General features: G+C 41.9%; 1 protein-coding gene across 1 annotated transcript in view; it reads left to right on the forward strand.

Moving 5' to 3' along the window:
• Positions 1 to 22,368, forward strand: part of BRF1 (BRF1 RNA polymerase III transcription initiation factor subunit) — a 173,215-nt gene extending 150,847 nt beyond the window's left edge. Inside the window, exons 16-18 of the mRNA XM_063159797.1 lie at positions 13,294 to 13,345; positions 16,371 to 16,539; positions 18,695 to 22,368. Of these exons, the coding sequence (XP_063015867.1) occupies positions 13,294 to 13,345; positions 16,371 to 16,539; positions 18,695 to 18,732 (259 nt within the window). The 3' untranslated portion in view covers positions 18,733 to 22,368. The remainder of the gene's footprint in view (positions 1 to 13,293; positions 13,346 to 16,370; positions 16,540 to 18,694) is intronic.
• Positions 22,369 to 24,671: the final 2,303 nt, after the last annotated feature.

Here is a 24,671-nt window from a genome sequence, read left to right on the forward strand (position 1 = left end):
ATTATTAGTACTCAGAAGCCCAGAGGTAACAAGAACCTTAGAACTGTAATTTCTCCATTGAGGCCAGGCAAAACATAGCACTTCTGAACTTATACATTCTTGCTCTAAGAATGACTGTGAAAATTCACACCAAAGGATCATAAATTGCTACCACATTATTTTCTAATGTAAGTCTATTGTGCATGTGTTAAATCTGATTCAGTTTCTTTAAAGCAGTTTACTCTGTAAAACTTTTTCTATAAAAACATGCACAGTAAAAAGTGTTTATGTTGCAATACAGCACTTAAATTGCATTTTAAAAAAACCCCGCACAACAAAAAAACCCTCTTTTACACAACTATTTATTTGCTGTAACATTTTACAAACCAAGGGAGCAAAGTAACCCGGAGATCTGTGATGTCATGCTAAAAGCCCAAGTGTTAGCTTGCCAAGTACTGATGTTCTCACGATACTTTGCAGACACAAAAAACTGAGGCAGAGTGGAGCGATGCTGTGGTGCTGATAAAGGAAATCCAGTGTATGGAGATTAAACAGCTGAAGGGCGGCCGTGTGTTACCAGTGAGTCTGTGCAGACTGTTGTCTCCCTGGGGCCAAGCACTTCTTAGGCATTTGCTGCATATTTTGACCAAGTACAGAATGTAGGAGATCTAAACTTTATGCATTGAAGTTTCTTAAAAAAGCAGGGGAGTGTGTCACTTTTTTTTTTAATCAATTTTTTTTTCTGAAACTGATCATTCAGAAATGCCTTTAGAGAGCAAAATGAGTGTGGTGGTGAAAAAAAAAAAAAGAACATAAACAGCTTGCTCATTAGGCTCAGTTAAAGCTAAGTTGATCATTGATACAAATTTGCATTATTTTCCCAGCGTGGCGTTGGGTAACAACTTTTCCTCGGTGTGCTTTTGTTTCAGTTGACATTTGCTTGAATGGCCAAGCGAGTTGGCAAATTCTGTGCTGCTGGTCTTTGAAGTTGTGACTTCAGCCCAAACAGCCTGGTCTTTGTGTGCAGCAGGGAGCCCCTTGCCTTTGGAGAGGATGCTTGCAGCACAAAGCCTGGAAGGGGCTGTGCATACCCAGCCTCACAATGCTGCTCAGCACTTCACTTCAAGTAGCTCAGGTCCTGCAGGAGTATTGGTTTCTTTGCTTGGGTTTTTTTATTGCAAGGAGTTGAAGTTCAAAATATTAAAAAAAAAAAAAAAAAAAAAAAAAAAAAAAAAAAAAAAAAAGAGAGAGGCAGAAGATTAACCTGAAAGTACATTTTTTTTTATTGATCTTCAAACATAGGTTAGTATTTGGAGGGATTTGAGCTACAGTGGGAATTTGCTGTCTTCTCTGTTCAATACAATTATTTCACCATGGGGTTGGGGAGCAAGCTCTGCTAAGTACAAAGGAAAAAGCTGGGATTTACTTGAGATGGATAGAATTTGTTTAAGATTTTACACATTGTCACTAGAGTTGTACTAAAATCTGTTGTATGTCCAAAATTGTTTGAAAAACTAGACACAATGCAGTGACAAAATATGAATGCTTGGATGGGAAGGAGGAAATCTGTATAAATAAGACAGTGTATAAATATCTATTTATTGTATTATTTGCACATTTCATGGTCAGTTGAACTTCTTTTACTGTTCACAGCCCATATCTTAGTAATTGTGGTAGGAGTGTAGCTTACACAGCATTTATGTGACTCCCTCTCAGATGGAACAGCACAATGCTGAAGGACAACTCCAGCCCCTCAGTATTTCTGTGTGCACAGAGCTGAGGATGTGCATGAGCAGTTTTTTGAATGTAGCTTTGTAGCTGCAGTAATTTTCTTTTTAATACATCTTCCATAGCCACATGAAGTGGAGGAGAGGATGTTCAGCAAGAGGAATTGCTTGCCTGGCTTTTACATTGGCCCTTCTCAGAAGCTGGGTTTTTGTTGGCTGAAAAACTACACACAAGGGGCCACAATTTCTTGGAAGGGCTGAGTAAAAAATTGAGGTGGAGTAAGGTTTTTAAATGGATCTCATCACATGGGTTTCGCCGTGTTTTGCTTTGACGGGGAATGACTGATTCCCAGTTACAGAAATTTTGGCCATCTGAATATTGGAGATTGGGGTCAGCTTTCCACCCCTCCAGGTGAGGGCTCGGTGCAGAGGAGGTGTTGGGAGAAGGTCAGGAAAACATCTTCCCAGCTGAACTCAGCTTCTCTGTGCTCTGACTGCTGCCTGACCTGCTTCAGGTGCAAGTGCTCTTCAACTGATTGTGCAAACTCCAGCAATTTCAAAGGTAATGGTTAGCAGAGCTCTCCTCAGGCTGACCTGGCTTGTTTTGACTGAGCCAGACTGGGGACTGGTGGCCCAGAGCTGCCCCCTGTTCACCAGCCACGTGCAGCTGACTGTGTCCTCACCTGGACAGGTTTCCAATGGATCCAGTTAAACCAGTGTGAGCAGCCGTGAGGGCATCTCCCCTGCAGTTACACTGAGCCTTCTATTGGATAATTCTCTCTGTTAACACTAGTATTAAGCTGTATTAAAGCAAAACACTATCAAATAAGTCTGTTTTACCCATAGGTTCCCCTGCAAAACTCAGCTAAGTTCACAGATGTGCAACCTTACACACACTGGAGAAGATGTTGCTGTCTGCTCCCCACATCAGCATCAGTTTTCTCATCTTTCAAAAGCAGTTGCACTTATTGTACACAGATTTTAAAACAGCAATTATTGTTGTTTTCTTTCATAACATTTCCATTTGGAATTTTCTTTCTGTAAAAAAAATGTGGCTGCATTTTTATACTCATTTCTTGATCTGTACCAAATGCATTGAGAAGGAGACAGGACTTCTGGGTCATGAAGGGCTTCTGTGACCCAGTTCAGCAATTCATTGGTTCATAACAGAGTGTATAAGCAAGCACCCACAGTGTGTAGCAATGCATATTTTAAGCTTGTGTCATATTCAATGGTAAATAGCCATTTTCCCAGTGATTTGTATTGGTTTTGCACTTCATTATCCATGCATACTTATACCCAAGTAGAGATTGCCAGGCAAGCAGTTTCTGAGGTTGGAATAAAGAACAGTTTACTTTCTGGTCCTTTCTTGTGTCAGTAAAGATTGGATCCAAAATTGTGAGAGAGCTGTATGAACTTGCAGGAATTAGAGATGTATTCTTCCTGTTGACTGTCTGTGATGGTGTTCCCAGGGGTTCTTGGATGAAGGAAGAGACGAGAATGTTGACTCCATGTTTCAGAAGGCTTGATTCATTATTTTATTATATATTACATTAAAACTGTACTAAAAGAATAGAAGAAAAGGTTTCATCAGAAGGCTAGCTAAGAATGGAAAGGAAAGAATGATAACAAAGGTTTCTGTCTCAGACAGAGGGTCCAAGCCAGCTGACTGTGATTGGCCATTAATTACAAACAACCACATGAGACCAATCACAGATGCACCTGTTGCATTCCACAGCAGCAGATAATCATTGTTTACATTTTGTTCCTGAGGCCTCTCGACTTCTCAGGAGGAAAAATCCTAAGGAAAGGATTTTTCATGAAAGTTGTCTGCGACAACTATCCTGTTGGGATTTTGGGATGGGATGTGGGATCAACCTCCTATTAACTTTGACAAAAGCTGTACAGGTTAATGTGCATGTATTCACAGTGTATGCTGATACCTGACCAGTTCATGCACTGGGTGCAGGCTGTTCTTGCCTGATGCTGAAATGTGCAGTTTCATCTCTCTCTGTCAGGTTCCTTTTGCACAGCATGTCCAGGTGAGGCGAGAGCAAGTATCCCACAGCATCGTTGTGAGGAGCAGGGAGGCCAGATGCAGGCACTCAGGACAGCTCAGCACTGCTGCCAGCAAAGCCTGGCTTAGCCCGTGTGCCAGAGCAGGGAGGGAGACCTGACAGACCAGTCCTGCTCACTTCACACAGGACAGAAAGTACTCAGGTGCTTCATGGCAATCACATGCTGGCCTGACCTCAGCCATCAGCAGAGCATGGCTGTGGTTATTAGCTAAGTATTTCCATAATGTGCGCCTCTCCAAGCTGTAATTAAAGCCAAGCCTGCCCCTAGCTAATTACAAGCTTGCTTAGAAGTGTAGTTTATATAAAGCTTTTCAAACTCTGTATGGGGAAGATACACATCCACAGGCATAATAAGAATGACGCCTTATTTTCAAAATGAAATTTATAGGCTTTGGTGTCTGTTTCTCCCTCCCTTTAGATTTCTACAGGCTGTTTTTTGCATCCTTGTTCAAGGTTTTTGCCAGAAATACTACCCAAGTTTCACCAACATCAAGCCAGTGATTTTTTAGTTTTCTTCAGAGTGTTTTTGTTCTCACTGCTGAGAGAGTAAACCAGATGTTAAAATGCCTTTGAGCTTTGTGTGTGGAGAAGACTAATAAATAATACTTAGATCTCTCATAAAAAGAAGATAAGGAATTCTGAAAGTGGTGAAACCTTTTGTTGAACACATCACTGCAAGGTCTCTGTAAATAATGATCCGTCTATGGAGAGTTGCTGTGTGTTGCTTAGGTGGTGCTGCACCTGTACATCTTCAGCTCAGTGTGTAGCAATAAAGCTGGCAGTGCTGGCAGTGTAAGCCCCTGGAGCAGCAGTACAGGCAGGGCTTGGTGACAAGGCGGGTTGTGACTCTGACATGTTGTAGGGTGGGCTGGTGTGGCTGTGGCTCTAACAAAGCATTTCCCTAGTGGATGTTGCAGCACCACATCAGCCAAGGCCATCCTCTGGGGTGACTCTGTGGCAAAGGCACAGCCAGATGGTCCTGACATGGTCACCACTGCCCTTCCAAAGCATTCTCTGTGGATTTTCTTATTCACTTGCTCTCTTCCATTCCCCGTTTCCAGGTGCTTTGCTTAGATCATAGTGCAGCCTGGCAGGGAGGAATGCACCACCACGTTCTCTCATGAGTGAATGATATCTCAAAAGGAAAGGGAACACAGTGCAGCCTGCAGCACTTGTGCATTTTGACACCTTTGGAACAAGGGGATGTTCCCATAGCCTCCATCACCATGGCTGTTTGGGAAAAGTGGAGTGCCTAACCCAATGTATAGCTGAGGAGAGCGTGAGATAACTCCTGCAGCTGAAGAATTCCCACTCCTCTCTCTTGTCTAGCCATTTTTGAATTTGGTATTTAGTTTGATTATTCAGGTCAGATCAGATTTAGGTCAGTTGTGATGGATTTTTTCCAAATCCAGTTCCCTAGATTCCTACTGTAAACGCTTACCAGATGACACGATGTGAAGCTGGAACAGGCTCGAGCTGTGTGATGACCGAATAAAATCTCAGTGGGAACCACTTCCACGTTCCTGAGATCAGTTTCTCATGTAATAAATTCTGTATCCAGAATTGTATCAAATACTTTTCTGACAAGAGTGAGGTTTTTTTCCTAACGGACAAATCCCAGCAGAGCTATTTATAAGAAGCCTCTCTCTTGTGTTTGCACTCACATGCCTGTTACTCGGACCTACACTGAAGAACAAATATAACTAAATTTTTTTTCTGTGTCCTTGCCTGTGCTTTTGGACTGACCCTGGTTGGTCTTATCTGACATCCTCCACAACATTTCTTTGCTGGTGTTCTGTTGGTAAAGGTTGCCGTAGCAAACCACCATTAAAGGCTTGTCCCCAAAGGAAGAATCTGGATTTATTTGGTGACACTTTTTCTCTGCTGACCATTTCATTCCTTTATTCTGCCTGATTCTCTCCTGGCTGGGAGGGATGGGGAGAAGTGATCTGAGTGAGTGCCTTGCTCACGCTCTATGTTAACACCTGCAAAACCTGTGTAACAGGGAGTAGATGTGATGTTGAGCACAGGGCAGTGTATGGGGGAGTCCTTTGGCTTGGGGGGAGGAGGCCAGCTCGTTTCAAACACAAATCCAGACATGGGAAAGGCTACTTGAGTTGTTTTTTCAAAATATTAAATTTAGAGCTGTGTTCTTTCACTGTTAGTTCCTAAAATGAAACTAGACATTGCCCAGAAGTTCTTACTTAACCAATCTACAGCTTCTGCTGCCACAGCCTCTTTATTCATTTCCTGACACGTAAAGGGAATCCTTGACACCAGCCTTCCCTGAGTTGTGTCCTGGCTCTCTTATTGCTGCATGTAATTCTCCTCTACATCAAGTCAGGCACATGAGGCCTGTGCTTTCAGTTTTGAAAAGTTCTGGTGTGTACAGGTCACAGGGGAGGGTGGACTCTTCCACTTGTGTCTTCTTGGTGGTTGCAAAACCTACATTAAATCATCGTTCTACCATTTGGCTCCCTCATTAGATGTTCTGTGCATACCTCAAAATATGTGATGTTTTACAGTGAGATTTGCTATTTAAATAAGAGGTTTGCCATAATTGGCTGTTATAAATTACAAGCAAGAAGGAATGATTTATTGCTTATAATTAGAAATGAGTTACGAAGGGGAATGTTGGTAATCATAAAATAAAGCTCGTAATACATTGATTTCCAGATGGCTGCCAGTGAAATTGTTCTTTAATGTATAATAGACCAGACACAAGGAAAAAAAAATCAGTCATCCATCTTTATTCCTTGATGGACTACTTGTATGAATCTGTAGTTGCCTGAATTCTGAAGTATTAGTTTTGCCTGCATAAGTGGATGAGAGAAGCTGAATTTGCCCCGTGGTATAGGCTGCTAGAGTGTGGAAGAAGTGAGTTCCTCTTTTGTCTGGCATGATTTTTGTCCTTGTAATGTCAACAGGGAAGATCCAGCGATCGATCTGGCATCACCTCTGGGTATAACAACCTCAATGAATTGTTCCCAGAGACTGCAGGTTACTAAGGTGTTTTCTTTTTATCTTTTGCCTCATTTGAAGCTTTCATGAGGTTAAGATTGATCAAAACACTTGTCCAAAAGCAAATATCTGTAATCCTCCTTGCTTGAGTCTAGAAAAATACATTTGCACCAGAAACAGACGGCGGTGCTACTGCTGAGAATTTTTCAATAGTATAATCCTTCTGTTGAGATGATAATGTGTTCATTTAACTTTTAAAATTTCACTTCTTGTTACTATAGTTTCAAGCACCGTTTGAAATTTATTTTTATTTGCCTTATCTGCTAATAATGGCTCTTTCTGCCATAGCAGTTGCATTCTGCACTGTTGCCATTTGAAAGACTGCACTACACGATAGTTAAGGCATATGGATTGTCACCACATGAGTTGTCTCACGCCCATGTTTTAAAAGTGACACTGCCATTAGACTTGCTTAACTGAGACCATTATGATTACTCATTTACCTTCATTAAAATGCTTCATAGCTTCCTTATTTTAAGTAGCTTTTCTCAGCAAGGTGCAGATTTGCCTTGCTGCCATCATTTCATCTGGAAAAATTTCCATGGTGAAAGGAATAACATATTTTCAGCTAAATACTTTCCTGACCTGTGGAGAGATGAGCTCATCAGTATCTTTATTGACAAACCCAGGAAGAAGGTGTGTCAACCAGAAATATTAGATCAGTCAGCTTGTCTTGTCCTGAAGCAATTGTAATTTCCCATGGTCTGCAGCAATTTCCTTTAGGAGCAGATATGTGGAGATATTGTTTGGGATCTGCTGCAGAAGCATAATTTCATTTGGTCCCAATGAGGTGGCCTTAGATGTCATTCTTTTCATTTTTGCTGTTGAAAGGCTGTTGCTTTAGTCAGTGGAAAGAACAGCAAGTTGCTGTTTTCCAGCATCTGACTGAGGAAAAGGTGTTGCAGCTATGCAGAAAAATATTGCCCACTCTGAGCTGGGTTATTGAAGACAGATGTTATGGCCCCTGCCCCTCTCTGAAAAGCCTGGAATAGGTGTTCAACTCATGACACACCAGCAAAGTTCCTGCGTGGTGACTGATGCAGGTGCTTAGTTCCTCAGTGGTAAATTTATTCCTTAGTGAATGATAGAGATTCTTACTCTTTTCCAGTTTCCTCCTGCGAGTTTTGGTCCCTCAGTGCTCAGTTCAGGCGTTTGCTGGGAGAGGCTGCTCTCATTAGCACTGAGGATGTTCTCAGTGCTGTGTTGTCTGGTGCTGCACTGATGAAAGCCAAGCTCCTCTGATCCGGCATGAAAGAGCACTGAGTGGGAATCAGAAGTGGGAACAATTCCTCATTTCACTTTAGTTTTTGGTGTCAACTTCAGTTTGCTTTTTTCCTGCTTGAAGTGGCTCTTTCCGTGGTGTTGCTTGCCCAGAAACAGGATGAAGGCACTGTCTGTTAGTGGAGTTGGAGTTCACACAGGGATGTTGGAGCAGAGTTAGCAGGAACTGGCTCAGCTGTCTGTTGGTATCCAGGAGGGTTCATACCCTGCCTGCTGCCCATCAGTCACATCTGTACAGCAGATCTCAGATCTGCTCAGCAGCACTGAGCCATCTCCAAAGGGACCTGGCTGTGTGGGAGCTGAGCTTATTGCAGTTTGGACATGCTCTTAGTTGGAGTCTTTCTGCCATTAGCTGAGGTCTCTGCAGCCCTGGCACTTGGGGGAACAATTCAGGGAAACTCCTTGGGGCTTTCACAGTGATGGTGAGCTGGACAGGGTGAAGAGCCTGGTCTTGAGAAAGCCAAAACCACCTGCCTACCTCTTGTTCAGGCACACATGGTTTCAAGATGTGAGCATCACAGGTGCTTTGTCACTCTGCAGAGCATGATGGTGTCTGTGGTTGTATCTGGACTTCTGAGGAGGCGCAGTGCACCCTGAGCCCCAGCCCCTGTGTTCAGGGCATCATGCTGCTGTCCATGGGTGTCACAGCCAGCCCTGGCCTTGGCTGTGTGCCTCCATTTCCCCTCGAGTGCTCCTGTGAGCATCTGGCTCTCAGGCAGAAGCAGATGTAGAAGATGGTGGGATCCACAGCTGGATGTGCAAACCCTGAAGTGCTTCAGGGTTATGGTTGTCATTGCAGCCTTTGTTTTGCCCTCTGGAAAACAGCAGTCATCCAGGTATGGGAGGGTCACCCCTTTGTCCTGACCCAATGGCAGGACAGCAGGCAATGTCTCCTGATGCTGTTGTGTTTCCAAGAAGAGATTTACATCCTTGCAGAGAGGTAATTCCCAGCTTTCCAGTAAGGATAACATTGATGGTACCTAATTAAAGGGCACTCTTAGCCTGTGTAAACATTTATATTAATTTCCTTCTCACACAGATGTCTAGTAAACTGACCTCCTGAGGCAAAACCATTTGGCCTCAGGTGGGAGGAGGATCTCGGCCAGCGTGGAGAACCTGACCTGTCTCTTGTTGAGTCATTTCTCAATAGTTTTTTCTGTCCCTGCACATGAAAGGCCTGTGCATGGATATATAGGTTTCATGGGCAGTTGTCTTGGGTGACCTGCATAATTACACTGCAGGCTTGTGGCTGTGGGCTCTGCTCCCTCTCTGCTTCCCATTGTGTATTCTGGGACCATCCATGTATAAAATTAGTATGGGCGGTAAGCAGCAATAAGATGTTCCCTACATGGGTGGATTAAATTAAAATTCAGTAAGAAAAGAGCTTTGGGTGAGTTTCCAAATTACTTGTAGGATTGCACTGAGGAGATTGTTATGGTATTGTCAAACTTTTTGGTGGATGAACAGTCTGATGCAAGTGGGGTGGGTCTATTACCTCTCGCTGCTCTTTCTCTTTTATGTACTATGCTGTGTAATCTTTTGTTATTAAATAATAAGCAAAATAAAAACTGTTTTTTGTCACAGCCAGCTTGTTTTGCAGAGAAAAACACTTTGAAAGTTCAGTCTGTGTGATCTCCAGCCCTGTCAGGAGCTATTATATTGAATCTTCTTTTAAATTGTTAAGCTGGAGGACAAACCCAGACGTTATCGTGCACATCTCAGCTGAGAGCGGAGCGGATTCGGCAGGGAGCAGCCTCTGATGCCTTGTACCATGCCATTAGTTTTTGTCACAAACATGTCAAGATAATCTGCTTCCAGTGTTATGTGTGTTGGCTGACATGAGCATTAGTAGATCTGCATAATTTTTGAAGTAGTTTGAAGTGTGGATGTAACACACTTGGGGCTGTGTGAAATCTTTTTTATCCCCTTTTACGGATCACATTGCTGTTCAGAAAGTTGCTTGTTCTGTTTTTCCCTCCCACAAGGTACTGTGTTAATTTGCAAAGTTCAAAAGGAAAATGCCCCAAACTGGAAGTCATCATAAATAGTGAACGACAACTGACACACTTTGGAAGACCAGGAGCCCCATTATTTCCCAGTCACAACATTACATTTTAAATTGATGCCGCTGTCACTTCAGGATAAATGGAATTATACTTTAATGTAGGCTGTTATTATTTATTGAGCTATTTATTGAATTAGTGAACCTCTAATTCAGTCTGGACTTTGATGGACAGGATCTTTCTTCTGTGCATGTGTGTCCCTTGGTAGACTTCTACAGAGGTTGAGTCATGCCCAGTGAAAGTTGGATAAGACACTTCAATTACTTATTTTTTCAAGGTGCTTTTTGATCATTAATACTCAGACCTGTCCCAGCCTCAAAAGGGGTTGTGCTTTTCCATGAAGACACTTTTTTCCACCCTCTGAGGTGCAGCCAGACAGCAGAAGGAGCCTGTATCTGTAGCCATGGCAGCCAGTAATTTATTGCTCCATATGGCTGGTGTGGCAGCAGCTGCTCTGGTTTAAGGAGGTCAGGACATTGGGGCATTTAAGAAACAAAGCAACACCCCCAACTATAAAACCTTCTTAAATGGTTTTGTACTGTAATAGTAAGGCTCTCCCTAGGCATAAGGAGAGCCAAGGGGGTTATGTATTTATAACTTTTATAGCTGTATTTTGAATCAAAGCTGTTATTTCAGCAGGGAAATAAGTTTTTGTGACGGTTTTACCTTTTTCCAGTGTCGTGGTTAGTGTTTTAGGAAGCAGGTAGTATGGAGGGGCAGTGGGCTGAGCCAGTCACCCAGGTGATGAGATCCACCCTTGGATCTGGCCTGCAGCAGGTGCTGACCATCCCTGGCAGGAGCAGGATCCACCCCACTGCTCCTGGATGCATTTTACACTAAGCTGAGAGAGAAACTGTATTGCCAAATCATGGCAGAGCTGTGTTTGTAGTAAGGAAGTGAAGATGAGCACGTTGTGAGTGGCTCTCGTGGAACAGAAATACAGCTTTAATTTCAGTTTGGGTGTGAGGATCCCTTGCTGCTGAGAAATGGTATGGAAGGGTTCTTGGATGTAGCACTAAAGTTTTTCCAAATAGGCTTTTCATAAACGTGAATCTTTTTATTTTCATTAGGGGACCATTTTAATTAAAATGAAACTGGAATGTTTACTCTGCTTCCTGTAGCTGTGATTGTTTTCTTCACTGTGTGAGCACATGTATAATTTGCTCTAAAAGAAATGTCAGCAGTTTCTGATTACCTTGTGAGTCTTACTCAACAGCTTGATTTTAATTGGGGGGAGGAAATATTTTCAGGGTGCTCCAGGGAGGTCTGATGTCTTTGGGTAGCAGGAGGGAAAGGGTGCTATCTTTGGTACAACGTTAATTACAATAATCATGACTATGAATTTAAAATAAAAGTCTTTAATTTCTTACCAATGTTGGGTGTTTTTCAGTCATGTCAATGAAACACAACCTGTTTGGTAATTAGAATCCTTCAGCTATGCAACCTTTTGGCTTTGCTGCATCCGTATTTTTGTAAGCATCCAAACAGGGTGATTTTTTGGAAAACAGTGATTGAAAGTAGGTAGGTGCTCTCAAATCTCAGGAATTAAGGAAGAAATTTTTTTGTTGTGAGGGTGGTGAGACAATGGCAGAGGCCCAGAGAGGTGGTGGATTCCCTGTCCCTGGAAACATCCAGGGTCAGGTTGGACAGGCTCTGAGCAACCTGGTCAGGCTGAAGGTGTCCCTGCTCCTTGGCAGCATTTAAATGTGAAAACTCTGCAGTTGGGTTAGATAAGGAAAGAGAAGGCTGAGCACATAGGGAGGATTGTGTCCATGTTTTCAAATATAATCTCTCTGATCCCAGAAATCAACCAGGATTTGTAAGTAGTAGATATTTATGTAGGTCAAGTGACTCTCTTTCTTGAAATTCTTTGTAATATGACAAGAAGTATCTGTAGCAGAATTATGTGTTCTGGATTCTTCAGTGGCACTGCTCCTGAAACATTCCCTTAGCCTCTTTTGATCATCTTCTAGGAGGAGGCACCTTCAATTACTTGAGTTGCTGAAATGCCTTTTGGGTCCTGCAAAGCATTTCAGAGGTGATCAGTTTTTGAACCTTTCTGGAGCTTAGCTAATATCTTGTATTTTAATATTGTCTCCACCATCAGAGATAATGATCTGAGTCTCCCCTGCTCATTCTCTGGGGTTTTGTTTCCTCCTGCTGATTATTTGAAATAAATAAATAAGTAAGAAAACAACAAGTTTCTGTGTGTTAACAAGGAGGAATGACTAAGAGAAAAATGAGAGTAAAATACTGCTTATCATAAAAGACTGTATCTCTGGAGGCATAAATTGGTATTCATTAAGTTGTTTGCCTAGACTTGGTTAAAAGACGTGCTTGAGGAGCTGTCTGAGCAGCGTTTCTGTGGAAAGCAAGTCATCCTCTTTGTGACTAGATACATCTAGATGAGCTGGAGAGACCAGAAAGTAACACTAAATGATGGATTGAGAACAGCCTCCTTGGCAGTGAGGAAACAACAGACTATGAAATGCTTTTCAGAAATAATAATATTTAACACTTAGCTGTAAAGTTATACTGATCAGCTCTTCTCCCTGATGCAGGTCTCTTTCACATCTGATGCAGAGTTTTTAAAAATGTTTATGTTCAATTTCTGTCATTTCTCATGGGTCCCTGGGTATTTTTTTTATTATTTCTGTAGCTGGATGTTAACTTCTTGCCTGTGATGGTTATGGTGTCCTGCATGTATAATCTTACTGGTATCCTCTGTGTATCATCACTTGCAGAGAAGCAATTGCAGACCAGTAATCAGAGTGTGGCCTAGTCTTGCCATGTCTGCATTCTTCCAAAAATCAGTTTTCTTTTGATTTTTGTAAAATGTGACAAACGCAGCTATTTCAAAGACCTTGGGGAGAAGCTGGGGCTGCAGTTTGAGGTGAGGTTTTGCTACTGTGCTGGCATCTTTTATTGCTACCTTGATCTGGGACAGACTCTTCCAAGGGAACGTGTGTGTGTTAATTATCGTGGCATTTGTGGCTCTCTGCTCTTTATCTTAAATCATTAAAAAAGTAATTGCACAACATAACACTAGCAAAGTGCTTTCACTGTTTGGAGAATGAATACTCTGTGTCAAACTCTTGTGCAACTCTTCTGATGTTCAGCATTTTTTTCTTTCTTTCTTTGCAGATTAAGACCCTTGATTTCAACCCAGTTTGCTAAGAAGGCTGCCACTGAAGAGGTAAGAAAAGTCCAGCACTTCTCCAACCTGGTGCAACAGGTTGAGTTTGGAAATTCCCACAAGCTATTTTCAGCCTAGCTCTGGTCATGTGGTAGATAAAGGTAAAAAAAAAATCAGTCTTGTTTGTCTGATCAGGCCAGGCATTGGTTACTGTGAACACTGCAAAGCTGAGATTGGATGTTTTTTAACCTAGATTTGCCTTACTTATCCATCAGGAACATTAGCACAGCCTCATGATGTGGATAGCAAAAAAGAGAAAACTCCCTGCAAGCATCTAAAAAGGTCCATGTCAAATAAATGGTCAGGAGGAGTAGGAGGGGGCAGAGCTCATGCCTCTTTCTCAGCACTTGGACTGTCCTCACAGGGAAGAACTTTGCAAACTCCACTTTTGTGCAGCCACAGCCGACCCCAGGGATGGGCTGGGCTTCTGTCAGGGACCAGTGTGGAAAGAGCTTACCCTATCCAGCCTGGCTTACTCCTGCTTTGTTTGTCTAGTTTGAAAATGTAATAGTGCCACAGAAAAGTTGGTGCTGGTAACTGGCCACTGCCAGAAGCCCTCCTTGGGTGCCTTTGTGCACCTCCCAAAGGGATCATGATTATTTTCAGATCATTATTATTTTCAGTGAAACCAGATAACAATGATGGCTGCTTTCTTTCACTATTAATTTCACACTGTACAAAATATTCACCGGCATTTTGTATACAACAAACTGTCTACTGCATATCTAAAAATTCAGTATACCAAAGGGATTTGTCCCTCTTGCCCATGAATGTGTGACACTGACACCCTTCTGAAAGTGAAGCAGTTCCCTTGGGTAGTTTAACACATTTGGCAATTGCCCATCCATACATAAAGCTAAGTGCCAAACTCCAGTCCAGGATGTCTGGAAGTGAATTCAGGAAGTTCTATTTAAAGGTGTTGTTTGACTGCCTTTTTTTTTAACATGACTAAAAGTCATTGATTTTCAGAAACAGTTTGATATCCTGCCTAGGGAAATACATTTTCACTTCTTATTCTATGCTCATTAGAAAACTCTGCACATTTTTAGAAGTACAGCAGTCTGGAAGTGGACATGATAATTAGAAGAAGGTCACATTTTAATTAGCATGGAGCAATTTTAAAAAATAATGACTCAATTGTAGCTCCTTTATATTCACCCACTTTTTCAGAGCAGATGGATACTTTTAAACATACAAATTGATGTATATTATGATGCTGATTTGTTTCAAACTCTTGTGTCCATTTCTGCTTATACCAAGATGGGCTCAATTTGATCACAGAGGTAAAAGCAGTGGTAGGAAATATAAACTGGAGGGAAGTTCCTCTAAATAATATGATTAATTTGAGCATTAAAAAATAATGAAAACCTGTCTTTGACTGATCCGAATATCTAAATACTTGATTTTCTGTTAAAATTAATGGGTGTCTTTTGACCTATTAATGAGCTGTTGGAGCAAACCCTGAGGTGACTTTGAAAAACTCAGGCAGATTCTTTAGGTTGACTGTCATGGTGTATGACAAGTTCAGGAGCAGCTTTGATGTTTGAATAATTAGACTACCAACTTTCTGGTACAGGGATTTTCTCTTACGGTGTATCTCTGAAGTGCCTGGAGTTACAGGGATTCTGGGAGCTACTGCATCCCAAGTAAATGCATTTATAAATAAATAAATAAATAAAAATAAACTGCAGCATTTTATCAGAGCTTGCTGTCAATGGAATTGAAGAACATGCAGCAGTACATAGTTATGTATGTAATTTAAAACCTAGAGCACTGTGGCACTTTTCTCATGGTTTAGACCAGAGGAGTTGGGGTTTTTTGGTCTCCTTTGGACCATTCATTTTTAGAAGCACTTCACAACTGGTCCTTCCAAGGAAGAGTTTCCATCTTTCTTACTAGGGAAGGTGACTCATGCTGGTTACAGCTGGCTGGTGCCAGGTACTGTCAATATTCCCTTCTCAGAATTCTTCACATGACAACACAGCATTCATGAATAATCTTTAGGGTTCTTCCAGTTGCTAATTGGCTGGTTTTGTGTGCCGTGGGCTCTAATGTCTGAACCCCAACAGTCCAAGTACAGAGTGTGTGTGGAAAGTACCCTATTACAGAGCTGATGGAGGTAAAGCTCCTGTGATGTTTCTTCCTTGGATGAGAGAAGGAGTTGGAGCTCCAGACTGAGCACACCATGAAAATGAGAAGAAAGAGCAGAAAGAGCAGAGCCTGGGCTGTGCTGGTACAGGCTTTGTTGCTGCTTCCTACCCTGTTCCCAGATCTCTCCTTAGTGAGCCAAAGACAGCATTACCTGCTCCAAATTCACCTCTGTTCCCTTGTGGTGCTGCCCTTTCTCTCCCTCCGTGCTGTGTCCTGCCTAACCTTGGAGCAGCTGGGGAGGACCACGTCCAGAACAGGTCCCATCCATGATTGATTCCCAAGGTAGTGTTTGGAGATCATTATTCTGCTGAATTCCACAGGTAATGGCACAGGTGCCAGTGTGTATTATCAGCTGAGTGCTCTGCCATCACATTAAGTGCTGTCTACAGAGTGCTATTTGTTCCACAGCTCATCGCGCCGCCAAATAAATCCAACCAGAGCTGTCAAAACTAATACATGTTGGGCTTTTTCTGATTTGAAGGGTACATTTTTGCTATCATTAAATTGTCAATAACGTTGTTATTTTGTAATAGGCCTGATGTGAGTTGAGCACACCGTGGGAGAGGTTTAAGTTTTCCCACAGAGCTCTACTGAGGAGCCTTTGCTCCCAAATTTCTCCTCCTCTTGTGCTTGCCAGAGAATCCTTGTTCTGCTGTTATCATTACAGGATATTTCAGTTGCTGGTTCTGGACTAAGTGAAAGCTGGATGGTTTTGCCTGACTTTCATTCAGACTTCCATTAGAACAGCTGAACCTGTAGCACTGGACATGAGCTTCTGTGTCTCCTGTCCCTATTGTTTGGAAGCTGCTAAAGTTCTGTACAAATGTTGGGCCAAAGGAAGGGCTGTTCTACTGTTGTCTCTTCTTTTGTGCAGGTTACCTTTCCAAATGCACAGGCTGAAGCCTCTGATGTAGAAAAGCCAGCAGCTGTGCTTGTGGAGAGTGGCCCAGTAGCTTACAACCCTGATGAAGAGGTGGAAGAGGAAGAGGTAGAGGAAGATGAAGATCACTGCATGAGCGCCTTGCAGTTAATGGGAGGAAATGGTGAGCTGGGGGTACCATCTCTGCTGCTGTGGGCTTTGTCCTTGCAGGGCTGGGGACACACAGGGTTCCCCTGCTTGTCCCTGTCCCAGAGCTCCTGCTGCCTTTTCAGCATTGCCTGTTCCTGTGGGAAGCCTGGGATCGCCCTTGGAGACTCCTCCTGAGAAAAGTTTGCATCTCGAGCTTTAGGCTGAGAGGGCTTCCCAAGAACAAACTGAAGTGTGGGGTGTTTTCCAGAATAAGGTTTATTAAGGTGGATCTGAGGAGTTAGTTAGCTCAGTAACCCCTCCATTAGCAGTGCCTGGGGCCCCCTGAGCCTCTCCTCCCTTCTCCTTGTGCCTCCTCTGTGGAGGCTGCAGTGATGTCCAAGTTGTCCATGAGCCCTGGGGACGTGTCTGTCCAGCTCAAAACACAACCAATCTCCCCACTCTGTTTCTGGGGAAGGTGTTGGGAGGAAGAAGTTGTTCCCAAGTGCAGGAATGGCATTGGTGGTGCATGTATGGTACACAGATGTGTGCTCATTTCTTTGGGTTACCCAGCAAAGCCACTGGTTTAATTAGATTTCTTTGTTGGCAGGAAAAGGCAGTCTCCTCTCCACTGTGGTTTTTCCTAGCTGGACACATCCACATTTATCCTTTATTAAAAACTTCCCTTTAGAAGTTAGGCTTTGAAAACACACAAAATTATTTTTAAAATGGGAGCTGCTAATTATGGGTTGTGAAGACGCAAGATGGGAATACGTTTCCTAGTGAAATGTTATTTACTGCAATAATCTTTCCTTCACTATTCATTTAGCTTTCATGGACAATATGTATACATTTCACAAAAGTGTCTGTTGCTTTTAAATTGATTTCCCTGCTGGAAAATAATTGCTGAACTGTAGGAAAAACAGTTTGTTGCCTGCATTTATTATTAGAATAACGTTCCCAAGAAAAGGCATCCATGTGGGGGAGGGTGGGTTTATGTTTATTAATAAACCCCCCACAAAAATAGAATAAAGGTCACTGAGTTTTTTTTCTTTGTAAATGTTACTAATTTTGAACCATTCTGAGAACATTCCACTACTCCCTGTCTGGCCTGCACAACAGCTGAAAAATTAGAGTTAAAAAATAAAAATAAAAAGGAAAAGGAAAGGAGTATTCCCAGAATTCGAATGCAGGTGTACAGAGCTGTTCAGAACAGAAAATAACTCTTTCCTAGCTGCTTTCTCTGTGGATTTTAGACCTGCCTGCCTGGAATAACAACATGAATTACAGATGGTGAACTTCACCCATTCTACACAAATCATTATAGATTACACTTAATTCTGCTTTTGAGCATTTGCTTGTCTCTTTGGGTGAGACGTTGCCCTGTATTGGATTTGGAATATGAAATTTAACTTTCCTCAGTGCTCATATGCAATAATTATCCATAGGTTCATCTACATTACAGAAAGTATCTGTGTCAGTGCATTCAGAAGCACACAGAAGAGAAATAGGTGCATTAGAAACATACAGACTTGCCTTCTGACACACAGCACACAGTCTTTGCACTCAGCATTAAGAAAATAAAATTGGATTAAAAAATCTGACCAAAAATTTTAAGTCCAGAAGTAAGAAGATAAGGGAGATCTGAGTCAGATGCCTGGGTTAGGATTTGTTCCATGACTCTTTTGATGTTGATGGGAACTCTGAGCTATCTCTGAACCCTTGCAATTTCAGCTCATAAATCCATGAATAATATAAACAAACCAGCTTTTTCCTTGGTGCCTGTATCTAGTGAAAAACGTGCCTACTTGTAAATGTAATGCTGCTGCTTATCAGCCACTCTGTGCCAAGTCACTTGTGACAATCAGGCTTGATCACCTTAGCCTCTAAATTAAACCAAGTATTTCACATACACGTGTGCCAAGTATTCCTAAAGGAGAGTCTAGTGACAAGTGAGAGGAGATATTTACACATACATGCTTAAAAATAATTTTATTTCATTGAGGGAAGTACATGCAAGAACTTATTTAGGCCTAAGAAAATAGATGATTTTTAAAATGCTTGCCTAAGGCAAAACTTATCCTGTAGTTACATAGCAGGAAAACAACCTTAAAGAAGCAATACTTCTATTGTGTCTTCCATCTACCCAGAATATTTGCATTTTTATATGCCCTTGTCTTTGTGTGTTTCAGATTATGGCTGTGATATGGATGAAGATGATGGCTATTAGCTCCATTTACTTCCAGGGTACATGGACTGTGTCTTGTTCTCAGCAAATCTTTGGTCTTCAAGCTGTATGAATAGTGAAAGAAGCTGTCTATGGTCAGCAAATGTAATCAAACAATCCTGACTTTTGTAAAGTGAATTCGAGGTTGGCATTGGGTCTGGTCAGTTTACATTGACCCATAACCCAGCAATAACCAGTTTGGATTCCTACTTGAATTTATTTTTATTTTGGTGGATCATAGTTGGAGAATTAAATTAATGAGAGTAATGTTTCCAGAGAACAAAAGAAAAGAGACAAAACAGACTGTGCATGAAGCCTGTGTGGCTGAAAGCAGCACATCTCTTATTTATGTGACTGCTTTTAGGCATACTGCTGAAAGGGAGGGAGCAGGTTGGAGGACAGGGCCTGTTGATTATTTGAGTACAGGAAAATTAGTCAGTCTCATCGTGCTACAAGTGACAGAAGGAAATGTTTCCAACCTGGATTGTGAATGTGACCATGTTGCTGTATACGAGTTCCCTTACCCAACCCTGTCAAAAGTTAATGATAAGTTATATATTTGCAGAGCAGTACTGGTTTTCTGAAACAGAGTAAGTACTTCTTTATATTAGTAAATTCATAGATTTCTTAAAATATCTGGCAGTAGAAGGCAATGAAGAATTGTCTTCCATTGTGAGTCTGGTGTGGTTTTTGTGGAAGGAGGGAGAACACCTGGGTTGGGTAGGAAATGCAGGGAGGAAGGAGGCAAAGATGCTGTGTTCATGAGCTGTTGCTGGACATCCTTAGGCAAAGCCAGGTCTTCTTTAGGCTGGTGTTTTGCTGCAGGAGAGTCACTAAGGCCATCTCTGTGGAGCTGCTCTTGCCTGACTTAGAGTGAAAGTCTGCTCCCAAGAGCTGCTGGTCTCTAAAACCAGTTGAAAGAAAGGGAAAGCTGAGCTTTTTAATAAATAAGCTAGCATCTGCTTTGACTGAATTTAATTTAATGTAATTTGCTTAGCATTCACTGGGTAAATTAAAGGTCACCATGCAGCAGCCTGACTTTCATGGCTCAAATCCCATCCTTGAACAGTCGTTGCTATGTGAATAAAGCTGGAGCTCCAGCCCTGTGTGCCCTGAAATGTCAGCAGGCAGGTCCTCTGTCACAGATAGATCAGTTCTGGCAGTGCCATGAGAGCAGGGGTCAGGAGTGGAGGCCCTGTGGGCAGATCCCACCCTGGTGCCTCTGACCTGCCTTCCCCTGGCACTGCTGGGCTGAGGCTCTCGGCTCCGTGGGAAATGCACGGCACTCTGGATCACACTCTGGATGTCTGCAGCTGATGTTTCCATCTCTCTCCCTTATCTGGTGACAATCAGGAAAACTGTAGTGCTGCAGGCTTCTCCTAACACCAGGGCAAGATGGATATTTATCTTACCAGCACAGTTTCTGTTCAGCTGTGTCTCCTGGTCGGGTCTTCCTTCCTACCTTTTTTCAGGAGTGCTCGTTACTAAAGCACCATCCATCCTCCTGCTACAGAGATTGGATTGTGGCAGGAAGAGAAGCTGCTTCAGGATGCTCTGCCAGACAGGGTGATGATGGTGCTCACATCTGAGGTCATCACCAAAGAGGGGAAGGGCACACAGCCTTCCATACTTCCATTCTTCTCTGTCCCTCTTGGTAGCTTGGATCATGCAAGTCAAGCAAGAGTGAGTGCTTTTTTTAGGAGCAGACTTGATACTATTTGGCTGGTAAATATGCCTTGGTGGATTGTATCTGTGTGGGATTTTTGAGCCCTGTATAGGAGTATTTCTGTAATGACTTCTTAGAAGCAGAACTTGGTAACAAAATTGGTGTGGTAAGGCTACTGGAAGGAAAAGCTCTTCTGAACCAGATTCCAGTTACTTCGTTTACAGCACTTAAGTGGAAAGAAGAGATTCCTTATAATTCTTAGGAGAAAAGCTGGCATTTTCACTGAAAAACTATAGATTTTTTTTTCTGACATTTTATAAGTACTGCACAGAAACTGATACTGAGGAGATAAACCTTTCTACCTCTCTTTTATCTACACCATAAAATAGAAGTATGCTATAAGCAGACAGTTTTCTAAAAAGTGGTTTGTTTTATCAAAGTTTGTGCTCTGCAAGTCTTTGAGACCGTTGAGTTTGATTGTTTGGGTTTGAACTAATCTTCCATAGCACTGCTACAAATATACTCTCAGTATATTCTCAAGACTTGGGTTTTATTCCAAGGTACACAGTATTCTCTATGCAGGAAATAAACATGCATAAATAAACATGTGTATGACTCATGTAGGTCGAGTGCTTTTCTCAAATGCAAGATTTTGGCTCTTAAAGAAACCTCTAAGATGGGCTAAGATGGATATTGCTGAGGGTCTTCCCTGCAGTCTCCTGCTTTGTTCCCCCAAAGGACACCAAACCTGCTGCCAGGGTGGTGGTGTTGTGTGTGAGCTGAGAGCATACCCAAATAAACGCAGCTAGGAAATTTGAATTTCAGTAGTACATTGTGTTGCTGAGAACATTGTTTTGTGCACTGCAAGTAGAGGGTTGCAGTTTTTGAATGCTCTCATATGATTTGATTAGGAAAGGCCATCAGGCAATCTGCTGGAAGAGCAAGGGAAAAAAAAAAAAGACCTACAATTCCATAGCATCTCAGTATTGCTGGTGAAGTTAATGGCATGACTTCTGTACAGGATTCCTAAAGAAAGGATATTGGATAGGCAGACTTCACTCTGAGCTTCTTAAGCTATAGTGGTTATGTACATTTTTAATTTATTGGTGACTTACCGGGATTTTTGTAACGTTCATTCCTTCTTCATTTAACTAAGCTCAGGAAATGTAAACAGATTCGAACATGCTAGTTTCTGTTTTTATAGCTAGTCATTAAAATGTAAAAGGATTAACACTGCATTAACTCTGTTTACTACTGTTGGTATATCTGGACAATTTTGTTGTGTGTAAGTAAGCCCAAATTCACTTGGAGTAATTTGGATCCTGCTTTTTCTCAGGATTCTGATTATGATGTAAAGAGCTTATAAGGCTTCAACATTTGGTATTCTTAGATGATCTTCCTTGCAGCCACACAAGCTGTGTATCATTGGGTTTGCTGCAGAAAGCACATCTCTTGCTGCAAGTCACTTTGCTTGACAGGCAAAATTCTCCAGCTGTTGCACCCAGCTTGCCTGCCATGCAGCCTTTTAACACTCTGGTACTGTGGGAGTAGGAAAAGAAATAAGGAAAGTAATGGGCTTCTTCACTGTGCTGAGTGCATTTTCAGTGTCTTAATCATCTGTGACATTTCTTTAAAATCAGTGTGTTCAGTACAGCAACTTTTAAATGGTGCCAGACAGCCTTGTCTTGAGGGTTCAACATGCTCATCAAAAAAGTCTTTGCCATCCTGATGACTTGTTTGTGTTCTTTGGATTGCATTGAAACCCCAGTTGCAGATGTGTACAGTTAGAGTTTGCCTAATAAATGTTCTGTTTCTTATTTTTGTGTTGAATCCTTGTATTCAGTTCAGTTAGTGCCAAGAAAATGAAACCTTTTTGATGTATGCATATGTACCATCCCTCCACAACCACAAGTCATGTTAACCTTTTTTACTGTAATATATTTGCTGTAAATAAAAAATAAAACCTTTACATAGCCCATCTGTTACTATGATGCTCTCTTGATGATTTCTGATTTTTCTGTCTTAGTTCTTAAAAATGTTCAGTTTTGATTGCTGCATGATTTTGGTTGTGGCCAAAATTTGTCATTTAGAGCTTTCTTTTGTCTGTATAAGGGAAGACACAGCAATCAGGCAAGTGTTTTTCACAAGATACTGTTCCACTGATAGATGTGGATGCTTTCTGTAAAGTACATAACATTAACGAGGCTTTTCCACTGAGCTGTATAATTAACTGACTGTGGGAACAATATATGGTGTGTGTATTTAGTGGAGCTGTTCCAGTGCTTGTTTCTCAAAGTTGTATCTTGATAAATAAGGTGTGTGCTGAGTTAAAAATCATGTTATTTTATCAACATCTGGCTGCCACAGTTTGGAGACAAAAATCCACATCTGCCCTTTGTACAGATGGGTGTTTGCTCCTTTTAGTTTTTGTTGGAAAAAGAGGTACTGCTGGATCCTCAGGAGGGTCTCCTGCAAAGTTTTAGCCTATAAAAGGATGATTAACAGTGGATTTGATAAGGCAGTATGTGTCATTCCATCATTTCACTATGTTCCCAGAGTGTGATCAAGGCACACTTCTGCTCTCTTTGACATTGGGATGGTTTTATCTGAATTTCTCTTCAGCTGTTCCAGCCATTTCCACTGGGAGTTGGGAAATTCTCCAGCAGTGTCCATCACAGCTGCCCTCTCCCTGCTAACAATTGAGATATTAAAAAGTACTGACCACCTTGGCCTCATCTTTTCTGCTCTTCCCAAGCTGCACAGCTCTTGGCTTTGTCCTCTCATTTTTCTCTTCTGTGCCACACCAGCCTTTCATAACCAAAACCATTCTGCCCCCACAGCTGCATTCATCAAATGTGCCTCCTTTAATAGTCTCAGAAGTTAAATAATGCTAATAAAACTGAAATCTTACAAGGCTTTCTATTGCCTTCATTTGTCACCAGTAGGTCATAGCACATTTGTTCTTATGTTCGTGTTTTGTAATACAGAAGAGGCTGTTGCAGTTTTCTACTCCTGTCTCCTCTATAAGAAGAGTTACAGCACATTATTCAGAGGTTTTTGCACACCCTGATACCTGGCAGTGATCTTGGTGAGTGGTGGTTGTTTAACAAAAGGAGCTAAGTACAGGAGAAAGGATGCTCAGTGAGAATTCAGGACTTAGGGCATAACAAATTTACTTGGTGAGTTGCTTTGTTGTAATTATTTTTTTCTTACAGGGCCTGTTGTGCATTCTCATGGAAATTAGGGAGGCACATACAGTTCATAAAAATGCAAAATGAAATTCCCTTCTTGCCATGGGACTCCAGGAGCACCAGATTTAACAACTTGTAGCCTGAACTGCGCATTTGTTATTGTGTGGGAGGGCAGTAAGTCACCCAGTACTGGGCACAGGGATGGCAATCACTGTGTTATCCATTTCTATTGCCAAATTGCAGCAAGAATGCTTTCTCACTGCTCTCAGTGCTCTTAGTAAAGTTTCTCAATTCTTTAAAAGCAGAAAAATAGAGCAAATTAAAGGAATTTGAACAGAGCAATGAAAAGAAACAGCACCAGCACTCTGATTTCCAGGTAATTTTTCTTCAGTACTCTTCTGTGGGAAAAGTAGAAGGGATTTGTACACAGAGACTAAGGAGGGGCAAAAGCTGCATCTTGGCAGCAGCAGAGGTGAGGCAGTGTTAGCCCTTTTCCACACAAGAGTTCCAGACCCTTTTGTTTCATGGCATATCATGCATGATATTCATCATTTCTAGCCTGAGCAGTCCACTGGAGGGTATTGAAAGAGGTAGGACACCAAGCCACATGAGGAAGAAGAGATGGTGAGCTACCATTGTTTCTCAAGTGAAAAAAAAAGTTAATTATTTTGAGTGAGTTTAAGGGTTGTAGTTTGATGTTAAGGAGGAAAGCTGCATTAAAACCAGAAAGATGAGGGAATATTCTTTGTTATGGTGTGCACTGGACTGTGCAATGAGCAGTGAGCAGGAGGCAGGAAGAGCTTTGCTGGTGTCCATCACTGGAGGATCTGTGCTGTTACCAGCAGTCTCTAGAGGTGGTAGCAGTAGTGAAGGAGGGATAGAAGTGGTCTGGGGTTAAACCAGAGTACTGTGGGTAAAACCAGTCCTGGAGTAAACCAGATACTGTGCTAAGTCCCCTTCTTTCTCAAGCCATGCCTAATTAAACAGCAAAGAGGAGTTATCTGTTCTGCTGCTTTTAATAGAGATGGGGATGGCTGAGGTTCTCAGAACTTTCTAGGTGGTCACAGCCTTACTCTGAGGTGGAT

The sequence above is a fragment of the Melospiza melodia genome, chromosome 6 (assembly GCF_035770615.1).
Source record: "Melospiza melodia melodia isolate bMelMel2 chromosome 6, bMelMel2.pri, whole genome shotgun sequence".
NCBI lineage: Eukaryota > Metazoa > Chordata > Aves > Passeriformes > Passerellidae > Melospiza > Melospiza melodia.